The sequence below is a fragment of the Asparagus officinalis genome, chromosome 4, assembly GCF_001876935.1.
Source record: "Asparagus officinalis chromosome 4, Aspof.V1, whole genome shotgun sequence".
In the NCBI taxonomy this organism is placed as follows: Eukaryota; Viridiplantae; Streptophyta; class Magnoliopsida; order Asparagales; family Asparagaceae; genus Asparagus; species Asparagus officinalis.
Genome location: NC_033797.1, coordinates 135,770,691 through 135,791,435, shown reverse-complemented (window position 1 = coordinate 135,791,435; position 20,745 = coordinate 135,770,691). Strand labels below are relative to the sequence as shown.

At 40.0% G+C, this 20,745-nt stretch overlaps 1 protein-coding gene across 3 annotated transcripts in view; it reads left to right on the top strand.

Moving 5' to 3' along the window:
- LOC109839471 (U-box domain-containing protein 35-like) overlaps positions 1-20,745 on the top strand; it is a 31,333-nt gene that overhangs the window by 8,713 nt on the left and 1,875 nt on the right. For 2 of the 3 annotated variants that reach the window (XM_020407906.1, XM_020407907.1), the window contains exons 6-9: positions 865-1,166; positions 2,196-2,297; positions 2,383-2,796; positions 18,373-19,125. In XM_020407906.1, the coding sequence (XP_020263495.1) occupies positions 865-1,166; positions 2,196-2,297; positions 2,383-2,796; positions 18,373-19,125 (1,571 nt within the window). The remainder of the gene's footprint in view (positions 1-864; positions 1,167-2,195; positions 2,298-2,382; positions 2,797-18,372; positions 19,126-20,745) is intronic. The other variant, XM_020407908.1, reaches the window with a different exon arrangement.

The following is a 20,745-nucleotide window of genomic DNA, read 5'->3' as shown; positions in this document are numbered from 1 at the left end:
TCAAATTGCATACTTCGTCGTTTTACTTGAACTTCATCGTCGTCGATCATGTTTCTCCTGTTTCTTCTTCAATCTGAAGTAAAGGGCGAGTCTGATAGTTAGGCTACACATATCCTAATAGAATTTTGGGTGGAAGCTGATTCTCATTCCAACCCGTATAAGTTGGAAAGTTTCTCGATTTGTTTGAGAAAACTTGACTTCCTTATTTTATAGACAAGGTGGAAATTAGACACCCTGATAAAAATAAAAAGTATGTTAAGATTTTATAGAGAGAATTTCATCACCTTTCTTGGGTGTGTTTATATAAGTTATTAGCCCACAATCCAATGGTTTAAGACTTTGGGTAAATTGATTTATTGAAATCATTTGGGAAGAAAATGTCCTGGGCACAAATCAAGTAATAAGCATATAAATTAATACCCTTACGAAAAGGCCGCGTATGCTAGACTCCAAATGCAAGATAGCAGTTCTTATTTCCACATAAGACCAAGTGTTTGTTGATATATGTTATTAACATACAACCTGACATATCATGCTTTTGGTTAGTAACAACCTTTGACAAAAAAAAAAGCTAAAGGGGGTCATTTTTCCTAACTATTCCTGTCTTTGCAATTAAAATACATGCATATTTCTTAGTATAATCTTCATTCGTTCAGACATATTCACTTATAACACAAGGAAATATATTTATTACCCAACTTTTTAGGGAAGAAATATGTACTAATCCACTAATTCAAATTAGATTCAATTCTTAATCGAGAAACTTCATATTCTAGAGCAATATAATTTTTGTTTTATTTTCTGTTTACAAGGTGTTGAAATTTATCTTTACCATTTTCTGATGCCTTTTTATTCTGCCTTCAGAAGGGATGAACTCAGAGATATCATCAAATTTCTCTCTTACTCAATCTCCTTCTCTTTCAAGTCAGAGAAACCAAGCACTTAAAGTTATAAACCAGAACTTTGGTGATGTTATTGCAAGATTTGGGGATAATCTTCATGTTAGAACGCCATCTGTGTCTACTGATGATAATTTGATGAGTTCCTCCTCTAATACATCCGAGATGGAGCATATTAACAGCACCCAAACAGATACATGCTCATGGAATTCTGGTCAGGCCTCAACATCAGATATTGCAAAGAACCCCTCATTCTTGCAGAGTGATGTAAGCAAATGCTTAACTCCACTTCTTTTTCCCGAATAAATTCTTTAACTCCATTTAGATTAGTCTTTCTTGTGTTACAAACTTTATTCTATTGTAGGGGAATTCTTTGTTCTGTGACGAAAAAAATATACGAACTCCACAGATTGTTCTGAAGAATCCTGCGTGTAACACAATGTTTTTACATAAGAATGACAGACATCCTTGAGAAATTGGAGCACAATCAAGAAATATAAATGATCTTTTTGTCATTGAATTACTTTTTCATAAATTGACTTAAACTTGGGCTATATCTTTTTAAAGAAGTTTCCTCATTTGTTTTCATTTGGAAAAAGAAATGCATTATGTCATTCCTTTCTACTTATCTTATTTTGAGAAATATCAAAACAGTGAATTGTATATAGAAGGTAGTCCATACATGCCTCCAAACATGCAAATAATCTCGGATAATGGATGAAATTGCAACCTTACACCAATATACTTGTTAGAGTGTAAACATAGAACCCTCAGTCCTCATCGTAAGTTCGATGTTTTCGTGTAATGGTTAGAGGGACATTAACATGCTATCAGTCTATCACAGCAACCCCGGTTCAAAGTCCACCGGCCATGAATATAAAGCAAATTTTCTAAAGATTGACACTGGTACGTTAGTCCAGGTTTCGGCCCATAAAAAAGGGCGCTAAACTTGCTGGGGCATATGTTAGAATATAAAACTATAACCCTCTATCCGCACCATATCTTCGAAGTTTTGGTGTAATGTTCAAATGGACTTTTACAATACTCTTTGCATCTGCATATATTTGGTGTTTTTGACATAAAACCGCATCATCTTGTGAAAGAAATAATTAGAATCTTGACTTATTTTTCAACCAGTGCATTACAAAGAAAGGAGTTAAATAGTATTAAAAAAAAGAACTAATCCTGTTTCACATCATTGGTCAAAATCCTGTGCTTCACATCCAGCAAATTGACAAGTATATTTTGTGCGATGATGTTCTACAACTTATTTAAGTTGGCTTCGTCTATTTGAAGGTTAATGTAGATTTTGAGCTTGAAAGACTGAGAATTGAACTCAGACATATTCAACAGATGTACGAAGTTGCTCAGGATGAATCTACTGATGCATCTCATGAAGTAAGACCCTGTTGTTATCTATGGCCACTTTCATTTTAGTTCAATTCATTAGATTCCTATTCAGAGTCTTTATTTCTGATGCTAGTTGAAAGAATTAAAAGCACAGCATGAGGAGAAAGCAGTAAGACTCAATGAGATAAAACTAAGAGAAGAGAAAGTCAGAGAAATGGCCAGAGTAGAAAGAGAAAGACGAGAAGCAGCAGAAAGAGAGGCTCAATATGTGAGAGAATGTGTCAAAAAGGAGTCTTTACAGAGGAAAGATGCTGAGGACAGTGCTGCTCGTGAGTCTGCAGATAAAAAAAGGCTCGAAAGGGCTGAGCAATACAAGAAGTACACATGGGAAGAGATTGAAGCTGCCACTTTGTTGTTTTCAGATGATCTTAAGATTGGATCAGGGGCGAATGGAACAGTTTATAAGGCTAACTTTCATCATACTATAGCAGCGGTGAAGATTTTAACCTCGGACGAGGTTAGAGGAATGAAGCAATTCAAGCAAGAGGTATGATGTTTAGAGCCTTAGTTTTTCATCTTTAGTAATAGCAACAGAACTTTGAATCATCAGAGTCAAGTTTCAACTTCATTCATTGGAATTTGTTTGGTGTACCATCAAGTTTATTATCCCAATATGGATTGGAAAATGGAAGAGAAATTCCCTTAATGCTAAAGTACAAATAAGACAAAATGCAGTAATTTGCAACAATAACTTTTAATTGGGAAGTAAATTTTAGTAATTCTGGAGAAAATATATTTAGTTATGCACGTTTATACATGTGCATGAAATAGATTATCCAATCTGTTAATTTAGATCTCGATGTTTTGCGAGTTCTGTAGAACGAAAATGCAGTTTTAAAGGTTATTTTGTCCATGCATCAAGTGGTTGCAAACTGAATGGTTTTAATAATCTAATAATATTATAAAGGTGTGTTGGTATGTTAAAACATTTCTTCCGAAAATATCCTTTAAAACACATACATGTATACATTAAACACATGCATCCATACATAAACCATACCTCATACATACATAACCCTCACTTAAATGTATTATTATTCATAACCCCTAAAATAATTTCACCATGACTAAGTTGTTTATATTTTATAACCTCCCATTAACATATTAGTCTTTGTTGACTTATGAGTAATATGTAGGGACTTATTTGTAAGTTGTGTTTTGTAGGGCCTATATAAGCCCAAGAGATCTCATAATAAGATTTAGGGTTTTCTCATATATTTCAACTTGGTATCAGAGCCTCCACCAAAACCCTAGCCGCCGTCTACCCCCACCGGCTGCCCTACTAGCACCATACCGGGGCATTCACGCCCTCGCAGCAGAGCCCACCACAGCAGGCCTGCTTCTTGGCCCGTTGCAGCCCCACCGCGGCAGCCCCCCACCACGCAGCACCGCCCCCCAGCCCCCTTTCAGCCCCACCCAGGAGCCCCCCACAGGCAACCTCCCATGGCCAGCCCCCCTCGCAGAGCCCACACACCCACGGCAGCCTTCAACAGCGCCCCCTCGTAGCGCCCCCCCCACGGACAGCCCGCACACGACAGTCCTCACGGCCCCCCCCACAACAGCCCCCCTAGCGCAGCCCCCTCACTGCGCCCCACAGCACCCTCGAGCCCCTGCGCAGACGTGAACGCCGCCTTAGCCATCCTCACTACCCCCTTCCCGCGGTGCACCGTGTCGAACCTAGAGTTTGGCATGGATTCCCTTGACTCAGTCCTTGAACTGATGACAGGAAGAGTATATATCTCACATCGATAAGATATATAACTGTTTTTGGTTCTTGTTTCCTCTGAGAAACGAGAATTTGTTTGCGATCCTACTCTTGTTGTGCAGCAGAGATACTGCCGAAATTTTCACTGCACACAACAAGGGTTGGAAGAGTAGATGACCAGGTGTTAGGTCTGAAGCCTGTTCGATGGAGGAGATCATCAAGAAGTTGAACCCTACGGAGGTGTCAACTTTGATGAAGCTAATGAAATTATCGGCTGGTGAGAGCGCGACAAAACCATCGAAGAAGTTGGAGCTTCCGACCATCGATCTGAAGCTGGATGGACCTAGTACGTACCTGAGCTGGTCACGGCGGGTGAGATACACCCTTGCAGGGAGGAACCTAGAGGGTTACTTGACAGGAGAGGCGACAGAACCGGAGGAGGACTCGGAGGGAGAGGACTCCGAAGGAAGAGACGAGTGGAAGTCCACTCACATGTTGGTGTATATCTGGCTCCTCAACTCATTGGTCCAGTCGATCGCCGCCACAGTTGATGGCATTGAGAAGGTGAAGGACGTCTGGGAAAAGTTGAGGAGGACCTATGATGGAGTAGGGAATAACTTGCGGGTGTTCCAGATTAAGGGAGAAATCGACGCCACAGTCCAGGGAGAGCGGACTGTACAGGAGTATGCCACAGAGCTGGAACGTCTGTGGCTAGATTATGATCATTTTTCCCCCCGGGCTAGCTGCAAGGACCCGGGATGTAAAGAGCGGGAGACCTTTCTACAGGAGAGGACTATGATGTTTCTCAAGGGATTGACATCAGAGTTCGCTCAACGAATCGCAATGCTGCTAGCTCAGCCGAAGATTCCCACGCTTGAGGAGGCTGTCTCTGCTATGATTCAGGAGGAGACTCGCATTCGGCTGCAGGCGGGGACAGGTGGACTTCCTGTGGTGAAGTCAGCACTGACAGCCTCTAGCAACACTGGATCTAGGAGAGAGACTCGACAGTGCTATAACTGCGGTGCGGTGGGTCATCTACGGCATGCTTGCACCAAGCCATCCAAGGATGGAGATTCGGGTGGACGTGGACAGTTCGGAGGTCGTGGTCGTGGCCGTGGGGGTCGACGAGGTGGAAGAGGAGCAGGGAATCGGGCGAATCTGACGGTAGCAGAGGAAGAAGAAGCTGAGGTGGTCTTTACAGAGGAGGATCGTGCTCTCCTCACGATACTCAGGAAAAAACAGCAAGTAGCAGGGGATGGAGATTTGAGGAATGGGACTGCGGAGGCATCTACTTCGTTCTTCGTCAGAGGCAACACTGCTACCTATGCTCATCCGAACAAAGGTACTGATGACATACATGCTCTTGCTTCTATGTCTCCCGACAGATCATCAGAGTGGATAGTCGACTCCGGTGCATCTCGCCATGTGACAGGTAATGCTAGTGAGTTCTCATCATATACTCACTTAGCATCGCCTGATAGTATTCAAACAGCTGATGGTACATTTCAGCCGGTGGTTGGTAAGGGTACAGTTGATTGTACTGGTTCTGTAACTTTGTCCAATGTTTTGCATGCTCCTTCCTTTCCAGTCAATCTTTTATTCATTAGTTCTATCATCCTCCAACTAAAATGTATTGTTTCTTTTGATATTCTCAAGGTGATCTTTCAGGAGAAGGGGACAGGACGGAGACTTGGGACAGGCACATGGCGTAATGGACTGTGGTATCTGGATCGTGAATGGCTAGATTCAGCTTTGGTGTTAATGGTAGAGAGAGCAGAAGTAGGATCTGAGATGAGTGCTGAGAATGTGTTGATGCTTCATCACAAACGCTTGGGACATACTTTTTTCGGTGTTTTAAGTAGGTTGTATCCATCTTTATTTGAGAAAGTAAATAAAGAGAAACTTGTGTGTGATGCATGTAAGTTGGAAAAGCTTACTAGAAGCTCTTATGTTAGTTCTGATCATAGGAGTTCTTATGTATTTGATATGATACATTCAGATGTGTGGGGACTGTGTTCCACAAGTTCTATGAATGGATACAAATATTTTGTTACCTTCATTGATTGCTTCTCTCGTGTTACTTGGTTATATCTGATGAAGAATAAGAGTGAAGTGTTTGGCTGCTTTCAAAACTTTCATAGGTATGTTCAGACTCAATATGGAGCAGTGGTGAAGGTTTTAAGATCTGATAATGGGACAGAGTACACCAACAGGGTGTTTGGAGAATACTTATCATCTCAGGGAATATAACACCAGACTACATGTCCATACACACCAGCTCAGAATAGGATAGCGGAAAGGAAGAACAGACATCTTTTAGAGGTTGCTAGAAGTATGATGATCTCCATGAATATCCCAGAAACATTGTGGGGGCAAGCAGTATTGACTGCAGCGGCGCTGATCAACAGAATGCCCTCGAGAGTACTGGATTGGAAGTCTCCGTGTGAGACGTTGAAAGGAGATAATGGTGAGATTCTTAGTATTTGGCTGTGTGTGCTTTGTGAAGGATAACAGACCATCAGTCGGGAAGCTTGCCCCTAGAGCGGTGAAGTGCATTTTTGTGGGATATTCTGCTACTCAAAAGGGATATGTTTGCTGAAGCCCGGTGGAGAAAAGACTGTTCGTGAGCATGGATGTGTGCTTTCGTGAATTTGAGCCATATTACACACAAAAGGTACCATCATCTGTTGGTGACTCGCCCAATACTGAAAGTATGAGGCGAGAAGGGGAGAATGGTGAGAGGCAGATGAATAATGTAGAGAATAATAAGGAGAAATCGATTTCTCTAACGATTCCTTGGGAAGGAGAATTGGTTGAGGAGGAGCAGGAGAATAAAGAAGAAGAGGATAAGGAGACAAGAGGTGTTAGGCCCACGGCTCAGGGGGGGCTACTTATCTATAGTAAGAAAGGAAAGTAAATTGCAGAAACAGTACCTACAGTGCCACTAGTGTCAAGTCCTTTATCAACGCCTGTCCCGACTCCTGAGACACCTACACCACCATCAGATTCCTCTTAAGGTGATATCATTCTTCTTCTTACTCCTCCCACACCAATGTCAGTACGGAGGACTACTCGCAGCAATGCGGGACATCCTCCCGATAGATATGGTTGGGATCTTGCCCAGTTTGTATCATATTCTAATATTCATCCTGCACATGGAGCATTCATTGCATCATTAGACTCTGTTACTGTACCTAATAATTGGCAGGTTGCTAAGAAAGACCCAAAGTGGAAAGCAGCTATGCACGAGGAGCTAGGAGCTCTGGAGAAGAACCGCACTTGGGAGCTAGTAAAACTACCAGAAGGAAAAAGAGCAGTTGGATGCAAGTGGGTCTTCACTGTGAAGCAGAATCCAGATGGACAAGTTGAGCACTACAAGGCTCGTCTGGTGGCAAAAGGGTATAGCCAGACGTATGGAATTGACTATGATGAGACGCTACAAGGCTCGTCCGGTAGCGAAGATGAGCACTGCTCGGATCTTGATCTCTCTGGCAGTAAATGGTGGATGTAAGCTATACCAACTAGATGTGAAGAATGCATTCCTTCATGGAGATCTGGTGGAAGAGGTATACATGGAAATACCATCAGGATTCGACACAGATCAGACAGTGGGCAAAGTCTGCAGATTGAAGAAGTCTCTTTATGGCCTGAAGCAGTCTCCACGTGCTTGGTTTGACAGATTCAGAAGAGCTATGATTGGTATGGGGTACCAGCAGATCAACGCCGACCATACCGTATTCTTTTGACGAAGTGAAGGCCACATTACCATGCTGGCGGTATATGTGGATAATATGATTATTACAGGAGATGATGAGAAGGAGATTGCTCAACTCAAAGTGAGACTGGGTAAGGAATTCGAGGTGAAAGATCTTGGCTTGCTTCGATATTTTCTTGGGATAGAGATAGCTCGAGGAGGTGAGGGGATTGTTCTCTCCCAAAGAAAGTATGTACTGGATCTTCTCAAAAAAACAGGGATGTTAGGGTGTAAACCTGTAACTACACCGATCGATCAGAAGTTCAAACTTGGTGCTGAGGCTGGAGAGCCAGTTGATCGTGACAGATACCAGAGACTGGTGGGCAGGTTGATCTATTTGAGTCACACACGTCCCAATATCTCTTTTGCAGTGAGCGTGGTAAGTCGATACATGCATGATCTGAGGAAGGGTCATATGGACGCAGTATACCAGATTCTTAGGTATTTGAAAAGTGCCCCAGGAAAAGGATTGATTTTCAGGAAGAATGAACAAATGAGCATTGAGGGTTATTGTGACTCTGATTGGGCTAGCTGTGCTGATGACAGGAGGTCCACCTCAGGAAATTGTATCTTTATAGGAGGCAACTTGGTCTCGTGGAAGAGCAAGAAGCAATCAGTGGTGGCGAGATCAACAGCTGAAGCAGAGTATAGAGCTATGGCCTTAGGAGTTGCTGAGTTGCTATGGTTGAAGAGTATGCTGGTGGAGCTGAAGCTGGATCAAGGAGCTAAGATGAAGTTGTGGTGTGATAACAAGTCAGCCATCAGTATCGCCAACAACCCAGTGCAGCATGATAGAACCAAACACATTGAGATCGATAGGTTCTTCATCAAAGAGAAGTTGGATAGTGGACTACTGGAGCTAAGTCGTGTTTCAACTAAGGACCATGCAGCAGATTATCTGACTAAGGGACTTAACTCAGTAGATATGGTTAGAGGATGTGACAAGATGGGCTTAGTAGATATCTTTCGCCCATCTTGAGGAGGAGTGTTGACATATGAGTAATATGTAGGGACTTATTTGTAAGTTTATCTTGAGGAGGAGTGTTGACATATGAGTAATATGTAGGGACTTATTTGTAAGTTGTATTTTGTAGGGCCTATATAAGCCCATAGGGACTTATTTGTAAGTTGTATTTTGTAGGGCCTATATAAGCCCAAGAGATCTCATAATAAGATTTAAGGTTTTCTCATATATTTTAACTGTCTCTTATAATTCTCACTAATTATCAATATCATAATTTGGATTTCATTCTCTGCACATCTAACCACTACTTACAATCTCTTATTATAATTGTAACATGATGAGATTAGCATGATTTATAGTGAAAGGTTCGTTCTCTATCTTTTATAAAGAATGTTTCAACTGATATTTTACCATTAGAATTTCTCTTTACTTGATTTGGCTTATTATAATTTATGTCTTCATTGGTCAATCAAGATTTTTGAAGTTCGTGTTTAATTTTTGTTTTGAGAACCATAAAACCCAATCAAGTATGAAATTCATGATTTAACAAAATATGTTTTACTTAAAATATTTTATTTAAAGTAATAAAATACATAATTTATTTTAAAGTTATAGTTGTAATGTGCTATCAAAACTTAAGATGATGCAAATGGGTAAAAAGAGTTGGACATAATAATAATAATAATAATAATGTCTCACTTATAACCTCTTCATATTCATAACCTCTCCATTAATCACCTATAAATTTTTTATTTAATCTCTCACTCATAACCTCTCCTAATCTTTAATTTCATCCATTAATCTCCATCACTAACAATAATGAAACCCCACCCCCCACCCCCAACAAACATTATCCTTTAATTTCAGCAGAAACTAAATATACTTAATTTTTATAACCTCCCAATAACAAATTAATCTCCTACTCTCTCTTTCTTAATTCTCACTAATGATCACTACCATAATCATAGAGAATGTTTCAACTGTTTATTTTTATATTAGCCACTATAAATCACAACTAATTTCTTTAAAATTTTCTATGAATTCTCTTTTAAGTATAATTTCCTACTTCATTATTAACACTAATAAAGTAAGATTTCGAAATAAGCTAAATATAGAGTGAGGCTTCGTGACATGTGTGTATTATTTAGCGCTCAAGGTCTTAAGACTAAATTCTGGAAATGACACATCAAGTTACTTCACTTCCAACTGATCAAGTAAGATGAATAATTGAATAAGAAACGAGAGTAGTTTCCTGTATTTATATAAATGACTTTGAGAGTTTTAGGTTCTGCTCTTACTATGTATATGCTCTTACTATGTATATGCAAAGATCTTTAGCACTAGCATAATATGCACATAGCAGTCCATATTTTCCAGCGTAACGAAGAAAAAAGTTTAAAAATTTTAACATCAAATAATATTCAGTCTGCTATTGTGGAAATTAACTTTGAACTGAGGATATACTTTGGTCATACCCATCATGATGGTTCCTTAAGAAATCATGTACTGAGTTGCAAAATCCATCATTCACAAAAAGTTGTCTGATTGAAATTTGTAGGTTCAACTTAAAAATATTGTTAGAGCAAAATAATGACACACATTATTGTAAGACCCCATAACTTTTTTTTATAATGTTTGTTCTTAACAATTAAAGAAGCTCTGATTAAGTCTTTTCAGAGGACTATATAGATTTTGGTTAATTTTTTAGCTCTGATAGAGTATTTTCTTAGTTGTCATAGAACATAAAATTTTTCATATTAATACAAAATATTTAAATTATTATTTTACAGTCAGTATGTTATTTATCCTTCCTAATAGTATAACTATATTACAAATTTGTGAATAAAAAACCCCATCATGTGCTAAATTATAAACATCAGACATTATGTTTAAATTATAAAACAAATAGAACTATGCTTTTTAGGTTCACAAATTGAATAATGTCTTTCAGGTATTTCATAAGTTTAATTGGAAAGCTCTGGTTTTATAAAACTAAAATTTTAGAAAAATTATAGAGTAAACCTTTAAATTTGCAAAACAACCTTGAAACTTCATAATTTTATAGATATGCTATAAAATTTACAAAAAGGACCTTGAAATATCACAAATAAACCTCATAAAAGATTATATTTACTCTAGGATTTTAATGATAAAAAGATAGTAAAAATCCTCAAATTACATCTAACACCAAACTTATTATAAAAAAAGATAAACATAAAATTAATCCAACAACGTGCAACGCACGTGCACTATACTAGTATAATTAAAAAAAGCTTATGATTCATGAGTTTAAAGCCTTGAAAATATATGATATTGCATTTATTGACATTTAAAAAATATTACGATTCATGAGTTTACAGCCTTGAAAATATATGATGTTGCATTTATTGACATTTAAGAAATATATATTAGGGTAAAGGAAATGGATTGTCCATTAGAATAATATAACTCATGAATCAGGAGGCATCTCTTGCTATGTTGATGAAAACCGTCCTTGTTGGGCGCAAAGTCACGCCCACCGCCGCGGAAGCGATATCACCTGAGAGAAAGCCCTGGTTTTTGTTGTCACAAAAGCACAAGTCAACCTCTATATTCTTGTTTCTCAAAGGAAACGCGAATAGATAATGAAATTCTTATTTCTCAAAGGAAACAAGAATTGAAAGTGATATATTTCATTAAAGTGAAATATACATTCTTCCTCTCATCAGCTCTAAGACCGAATATTGAGGGAACCTACAAGCATAGCCAACAAACAGAAAACAATAAATACACGAGATTTACGTGGTTCGGCAAACTTGCCTATGTCCACGGGAGGGGTGAGGGGAGATTCCACTATGAGAAGAACACCGACGACTTGTACAATCCACAAGCTCGCCTCAAAGAAAAAGATCTAATTTTTACCCAAAAGAAATTGACATCTCTTTTGTAAATTCCTCTTTTTCTCTCCTTAAAAAAACTCTCAGCTTTTCTCTCAAAAACAGCCGCCAAGAACTCCCTGCAGACTTTTTCTCCAAGCCGCTGTTTGCCGCTGTTTCACCTCTGCAGACGAAAACTTTCTCAACCTCTCTCTCTGCTTTTGTTTCCGCAGACTTTTCCCCGTAGCCTTTTATTCCCTGCCGCTGTTCCCACTATAATTTTTCACCCACACATCTCAAAACCCTAGGTAAACATGTGTATTTATAGGAAACGATGTTGGGCCGGTTAAGAATACCCGCTGGCCGCTGCTTGGGTTTGGTTTCACGCACACACGTGATTTGAGATGCCAGCTGGCACACGCACGTTCACAATTCTCCACCTCGTACATCATTTGATAAACCTCAAATTTTGGACGAACACCAGAAGAACACCGCGAACATCACCAGAGAGATCTCCATCGGTTAAACCAGATCAAACCAGCTGCGTCACTTTATCGCGACTGCCTACGTACCCTTCACCGGGATCAAGCTAACCGTAGTTCAGAATTTATTCTCCATATAGTCTCCACCTCACCCCATCACCGCCCCGAAGGGCCATGTCCTCTTGGGCAAATCAACAAGGGCTGATATGAAGCAAGTCCAAGCAATGCTTAAACTTGCTACATGTGACCACCTTGGTCAACATGTCTACTGGATTCTCATTCGTATGCACCTTCATGAGAGAAATATCACCTTCCTCTATGACGTCCCGCACGAAATGATACCTGACATCGATATGCTTGGTACGAGCATGATGAATTTGATTCTTCGCCAAGTGAATCGCACTTTGACTGTCGCACCACAAGTTCACGTTCTCCTGCTCAATCCCCAAATCGTCTAGAAGACCCCACAACCACAATGCTTCCTTCACTCCCTCCGTCATGGCCATGTACTCGGCCTCTGTAGTAAAAAGTGCCACTGTAGCCTGCAACATCGATCGCCAACTAACTGGAGCTCCATGTATTCTGAATACATAACTAGTAGTAGATCGCCGTCTATCTAGATCGCCCGCATAATCAGAGTCATCAAACCCGTCAATCTGACATGTATTTCCACCAAAACACAAACTCGTATCCGTGGTACCTTTCAAGTACCTCAGGACCCATTTCATCGCTTCCCAGTGCGCCTTTCCCGGATTCACCATGAACCTGCTGACCACACTAACCGCTTGTGAAATATCTGGACGTGTACACACCATGGCGTACATCAAACTGCCAACTGCACTAGCATAAGGAACACGCTCCATGTGTGCCTTATCTTCCGCTGTAGTGGGAGATTGTTTACCTGAAAGCCTGAAGTGTGGAGCCAATGGAGTCGCCACCAACTTAGCACTTTGCATCCTGAACCTCGCGATCACCCGTTCTATATAGCCCTTCTGACTCAAAAATAATCGCTGATTCGCCCGCTCTCTTTTAATCTCCATACCCAGTAATTTCCTAGCAGCGCTCATGTCCTTCATCTCGAACTCTTTGCTAAGTTGAGATTTTAGCTTATCTATCTCCACACATACAAAAGGAGATAAATATAATCACCTCCACGAAGCTTCCGAATGTAAACACAGCAATCATAGTCGTTTCGGAAAAACCCATGCTTCAGCATGAAGGAGTCAAATCGCTTGTACCACTGTCGAGGAGATTGCTTTAGTCCATAGAGTGACTTCCTCAAGCGACATACATGATGCTCCTTATCCTCAACCTTGTAGCACTCAGGTTGTTGCATGTAGATCTCTTCATCCAAGTCTCCGTGCAAGAAGGCTGTTTTAACATCGAGTTGTTCCAGCTCAAGATCACCATGAGCAACAATATTCAATAGCACCCGAATAGAAGTGTGTTTTACCACCGGAGAAAAGATCTCATTGTAATCCACACCCTCTTTTTGTGCAAACCCTTTAGCCACTAGCATCGCCTTGTACCTTGTACCACCGAGCTCTGAAGGATCTTCCTTTTTCTTATACACCCACTTACAACCAATAGCTTTTCTTCCTACGGGCAATGGGACCACCTCCCATGTTTGGTTCTTCCGAAGAGATTCCATCTCCTCCTCCATCGCAGCCAACCAACTCTCACTATCTTTATCCCGAATAGCTTCCTTGAAGGAGACCGGCTCATCTTCCTCCACCGAGAGTGCGTATTCAACCAAATTAACCTGCCCATAGTGCTTCAGGGGTTGATCAGCCCCCAGCTTCTGTACCTGCTTGTATGCTCGCTTTGGCCTAGTGGAAACCAAAGTATCCTCGAGCTGGTGTTGCTTGTATATTTTCTTGCTGAACCTCCTCCTGCTCAAGCTCATCATCTACCTGATTTCCCACTTGAACATGACTAGAACCTGGTTGGTCTTTAGGTTCTATCTCAATAACCTGGGACTTTGAAGTCCCAACAGTCCCAACACCATCATCCTTGGGCGTCCTAGCAATCATGGATTTTTCATCAAAGGTAACGTCCCTGCTGATCACAAACTTCGAATCTTCTGTACACCAAAGGCGGTAGCCTTTTACGCCCTTCGCATACCCCAAGAATATCGCCTTCTTGGCCCTCGCGTCAAGCTTTCCCTCGTTGACGTGATAATAGGCGGTACATCCGAAAATTCTGAGCCTCTCATAATCCGCATGTTCCCCTGACCACACCCTATAGGGTGTATCACCATCTAGGTTAGAATGTGGAGAATGGTTCACAATGTAACATGTTGTAGCCACTGCTTCTGCCCACCATTCATTGCCCAATCCAGCATAAGATCGCATACTCATTGCCTTCTCCCGCAATGTTCGGTTCAGTCTCTCCGCGACCCCGTTCTGCTGTGGTGTTGACCTGACTGTCCAGTGTCGAACAATGCCCTCCTGATCACAGAACTTCTTGAAAGCACCATCTGTATACTCTGTACCGTTGTCAGATCTTAATGTCTTCAATTTCTTTCCTATCATGTTCTTAACTATCGCCTTCCACTTCTTGAATATCTCAAATACCTCATTCTTATGCTTCAGAAAATAAATCCAAGCATACCTAGAATGATCGTCTATGAACGAGACAAAATACCTGGAACCACCCTTGGAAGTTGTCTGAGCCGGACCCCAAACATCCGTGTGCACATAATCTAGTATACCTCTGCTCTTGTGATTGCTTTTCAAGAATTGGACCCTGTGCGCCTTTCCGTACACACAATCCTCACAAAAATCCATGCAAGGTTTCTTCAGATTCTTCAGCAAACCCTCCTTACCAAGCAGAACCAGACCCTTCTCTGACATGTGCCCAAGCCGCCTATGCCATAACCGGGTGTGCTCACATGGGTCTCCACCACTTCCATCAGTTCCAACCGCTGCATCTCCTGTCACCGTCGTACCCGAGAGAGTATATAGATTACCGTGACGAACACCCTTCATCACTGTTAGGGAACCTCGAACAACCTTCTTTACTCCGTTCTCTGTAACAATCTTGCAGCCACCGGAGTCTAATGCACCCACTGAGATAAGATTCTTCCGCAAGTCGGGAACGTGCCGCACGTCCGTTAGGGTTCTGACCACTCCATCATGCATCTTGATTTTTATATCACCGAGCCCCACCGTTTTACAAGCATGGTTATTCCCCAGCAATACAGTTCCACCATCAATGCTCCTATAGGTAGTAAACCACTTCCTATTTGGGCACATGTGGTAAGAGCAACCTGAATCAAGTATCCACTTACCGGAGGTATCTTCGCCACCCGTAACAACATAGCATTCTTTATCGCTCCCTTCCTCCGATGCGTAACTCGCCTCTTCCTTGCCTTCTCTTCTCTCGGTCTTGTTGTTGTTCTTTTTCCCACCTACTCTCTTGTTAGGACAGTCAACCTTGAAATGCCCAACTTCACCGCATTTGAAGCACGCTCGTCCCGCAAGGGGTCTCGATTTAGATCTAGACTTTCCTCCCTTGCCTTTTCCTCGCTCATTGCTCCTTCCTCTAGCAAACAATCCCTGCGCTTGTTCTTTGTTACCACCAGTAGTCATGTCACCGGTTGCAATCTTTCGAAGGTCATCCCCTAGAAGCGCCGTTCTAGTCTCATCCATCGTCAAATTGTCTCCCACAAGCATCAGTGTTTGCACCAGGTTCTCATAAGACTTCGGCAGAGATAGAAGTAGTAGAAGCGCCTGATCCTCGTCTTCCACTGTCACCTCAATGTCTTTCAAGTCCGATATGATCCTATCGAACTTGTTGATGTACTCCCGGATTGACGAGCCCTCGTCCATCTTGCAAGTATACAATTTGGATTTTAAATAGATCCGGTTCATTAGACTCTTCGTCATGAAGGTGCTTTCTAACTTCAACCACACGCCCGCAGCCGTTTCCTCTCCATCTACCAAGAAAGCTACATCCCTTTCAAGGCAAAGGATAATCGACGCCCGTGCTTCCAGATCCAGCTCCTCCCAATCCTCATCAGACATATCCTTGTGCTTCTTCTCTTTTCCCGCCAAAGCTTTGTGCAATTTCTGCGAAATCAACGTGTTCTTCATCTGCATCCTCCAATAGGAAAAATCATTCTTCCCATTGAATTTTTCAATCTCGTATTTTCCCACTTTAACTGTTTTACTTGTTGACGCCATTTTCCGCTTGTATTAATGAATCCGCTTCTCTCAGGAAATTACCGAGCACCACCTCAAATCAGAAGCTACACCATTCCCAATCTGAATAACAGCTCTGATACCAATTGTTGGGCGCAAAGTCACGCCCACCGCCGCAGAAGCGATATCACCTGAGAGAAAGCCCTGGCTTTTGTTATCACAAAAGCACAAGTCAACCTCTATATTCTTGTTTCTCAAAGGAAACGCGAATAGATAATGAAATTCTTATTTCTCAAAGAAAAGAAGAATTGAAAGTGATATATTTCATCAAAGTGAAATATACATTCTTCCTCTCATCAGCTCTAAGACCGAATATTGAGGGAACCTACAAGCAATAGCCAACAAACAGAAAACAATAAATACACGAGATTTACGTGGTTCGGCAAACTTGCCTACATCCACGGGAGGGGTGAGGGGAGATTCCACTATGAGAAGAACACCGACGACTTGTACAATCCACAAGCTCGCCTCAAAGAAAAAGATCTAATTTTTACCTAAAAGAAATTGACCTCTCTTTTGTAAATTCCTCTTTTTCTCTCATCTAAAAAACTCTCAGCTTTTCTCTCAAAAACAGCCGCCAAGAACTCCCTGCAGACTTTTTCTCCAAGCCGCTGTTTGCCGCTGTTTCACCTCTGCAGCCGAAAACTTTCTCAACCTCTCTCTCTGCTTTTGTTTCCGCAGACTTTTCCCCGTAGCCTTTTATTCCCTGCCGCTGTTCCCACTGTAATTTTTCACCCACACATCTCAAAACCCTAGGTAAACATGTGTATTTATAGGAAACGATGTTGGGCCGGTTAAGAATACCCGCTGGCCGCTGCTTGGGTTTGGTTTCACGCACACACGTGATTTGAGATGCCAGCTGGCACACGCACGTTCACAGTCCTTTTTCTTGTAGCTTAATGCATGGCCTAATAGTCTTCAAAATGCATTTTTTTTTTTAAATTTGTAGGACTGAGCGTTTACGTTATGTTTCAAAGTGAACAAAGTGAATCAGCTAATTTCATTGGAGACCATGCCTTTTGATAGGTTAGCATGCCTAAGTCAGTTGTTCTCCAGGAATATCAAAGCTACTCCGTTCTATCCAATAACATTGAAGTTCTAAAATATTTCTGTGTTGAATACAAAGTATTTGGAAAATTAAGAGACTGGACAAGAAGGTAAGAATCAAACAGGATACTCTCGAGATTTGCTTCATAGTGTTGAAGAATTCTGGAACTAACTTCCTGTAGGAAGTTGTACTCAAGGTTCTAAATATCGAATATCAGGGAAATATTGGACGAACAAAATCTATATGGGATTGTGGACATCAGGGAAATATCGTGGATATGTAGTAAATGTTGGGGTGCTATATCGGATGATGTGCATATATAATATAATGCCCAAAATGTAATCTAAGCATACTTAATAAAATGTATGCATACGAAAATGTAAACAATGTTTATTTAGGATCACTAACCAATCTTTTAAAACGAATAAAAGTCCAAATCAACATTATAACATTTCAGCCGATTTTTTAGGCCAAAATGTCACTTGATACATCCGAATAATCATGATATATTGCACTTGATACATCCGAATAATCATGATATATTGCCTAAAATTTGCCAAAAGAGCTATATACTTTTGTGACAAGCCATATAAAAGAACATATCGACCAACATATTGGCTGATATATCGGTCATGTCGAGGATATTATCGCCTAAACATTGTCAAAAGTGGAAAAGGATATTGAGACAGTGTCGTTTCGCGACAAGCCTTTAAAAGGGTATATAGGCCGATATATTGGCCATGTCAGGTATATTTAAAACTATGGTTGTACTGTTTTCTGAATAAATCTTCACCTGGTCTGTTTCTTGGATTTGGTTGAAGAATTTTTAAGAGAGGACAACTGAGAAGAAATTCCTGCTATCAACATATAGGTTTGAGAAATATTTCTTCTATAAAATCAATTCATTAAAACCTACTACCTACAGATTATTTTCCGGCATATAATTCCATCTAAATCTAAACCATGAACTTACTTTTTATGCTATTTCTCAGCTAACATTTTTTCGAATATTTCATCTTTTAATCTAAAATTATGTTATTATTTTCTCAGCTTGAAATCCTAGGAAGAATACGACACCCACATCTCCTCCTCCTTATCGGTGCCTGTCCAGATCATGGTTGCTTAGTCTATGAATACATGGAAAATGGCAGCCTTGAAGATAGACTCCAATGCAAAAACAACACGAGTCCACTTCCATGGTACTACCGCTACAGAATCGCTTGGGAAATCGCTTCAGCTCTCGTTTTTCTCCACAGCTCAAAACCTGATCCTATAGTCCACCGTGATCTCAAACCTGCAAACATCTTGCTCGATAAAAATTTCGTAAGCAAAATTGGAGACGTGGGTCTCTCTACTATATTACCCGATTTGAATTTTTCCAAGTCCACAATGTATAAGGACACTGCGCCTGTTGGCACATTCTTTTACATTGATCCTGAGTATCAGAGGACAGGACAAGTATCACCGAAATCAGATACATACGCATTAGGGGTGATTATTTTGCAGTTGATTACTGGAAAGTCGCCAATGGGACTTGCATACAGAGTAGAAATGGCATTGGAAGTTGATTCGTTGGTCGATGTCTTGGATTCAGGAGCTGGTAAATGGCCGATAGAAGAGACCAGAGAATTGGCTGTTCTTGGACTAAATTGTGTAGAATTAAGGAGAAAGGATCGGCCGGAGTTGAAGGATAGTGTTCTTCCTATACTTGAGAGATTGAAAGATTTTGCTGATAAGGTGCAGAACTCGGTGGGGCATATGTCTCCTGGAATCCCGGGACATTTCATCTGTCCGATACTTCAGGTTAGTATTTTTTTTTATTCAATTACTTGTGATCCTAGAATTTATGTTTTATTCCAATTCAACACATGAAAATGATTTTCAAAGTCCCTGTCACTGAGGTACTGTTTGGTTGACGAGAAATAGAGCTGCAACAGCAAATGCTAGTCAAATTTCAATTTCCAATGTTTGGTTATCAACAAAGTAGCTGGTAATCATGATTAGATTTTGATTTCGTTAAAATAGCTGTATTATTCGATTTGTCGTGAAAAACGTTGCGAACCTTGCCTCAATTAAAAAATTGAATATTAATGTCGTGTCGTCATGTTAGTGGATTCCAATGCCAAGAAAAAAAATAAAAATAAAAATAAAAATAAAAATTAACAATGTCGTATAATTACAGATAAACAAACATATAATCTGCAATATAAGTACATATTCTGCTACAGATATGCAAATACAGATATGCAAATCTAACGAACTTTTTCCTATTAACTAAAGCAATTGGGTTTTATACGGTTCATATTACAATGCACCTCAAAATAGATCTTATTACAAAATTACGTGATCTTGAAAATGAACAATCCTTATCTCAATTCGTATGACTTTAGCTTCCAACTGAAGTAGTCTTGACTTCGATACTCGCCACTGATGTTTCACACAAATTATATTTGTTTTTACAAATAAACCCAAAGTCTTCCTTTGTTTATTTTGAAACTTACCCATTTAAAAAAGTTTATTTATATTAGTTCCTTAAATTTTTTCATATTTTGAAATTAATCCCTCAATCATTGAAATTTGCTATTCGGGAATTTTTGTTCTTTTACATATAAACCTATAATTTTACTCGGTTCATTAAAAACATGCCCACTTAAAAAAAATTATATAGTAGTCCCTCAAAATTTTCCTATTTTGAAATTAATCTCTCAAATCATTGAAATTGCTATTAGGTCTTGCAATTCTTAAGTTATTTACAAATTGGTCCATCAAATCATTAAAACTGCCATTAGGTCCCTTAATCCTTAAGTTATTTTGAAACTAGTCTCTCTAATCAATGGTAGGAAACAACACTAGAGAGATTAATTTGAAACAATTATGACTTATGAGAAGTAAGAAATCTAATAGCAATTTCAATAGTTCGAGGGACTAATTTTAAAATAACTATTTTGGGGACCCAATAGAAATTTCAATGATTTGAGACCCAATAGAAATGTCAATGATTTTAGGGGCTAAATTCAAAATATAAAAGATCTAAGGAATTAATATCGAGAACTCTAAAAAAAGGTTCTTAGATATAAACCCGAAGTTTTATCCCCATTTATTTTTAAACCTACTCACTTCCAAAATCACTCTTAGGCCTAAAATAGTCGATCAAAAGTTTTGCCCAATTTACTTATAAACCCATTCATTCCCAAAAGGTTGTTCGTTTACTAAACCCAAGGTTTTACCCACGTCTGTTTTTTAAACCCACCTACATCAAAGATCACTCCTAGACCAAAATACAAAAATGGAATATTTTTAAAGTCATTTTTTATTTCATCAGTTTAGTATGTAGTGACAGATGCTCTATTCTCTGTAACTTGCTATTTTTTGAAGTGCTTAGGTGTACAATGTAACAAAATATTTGACCATCATATCTTTGGC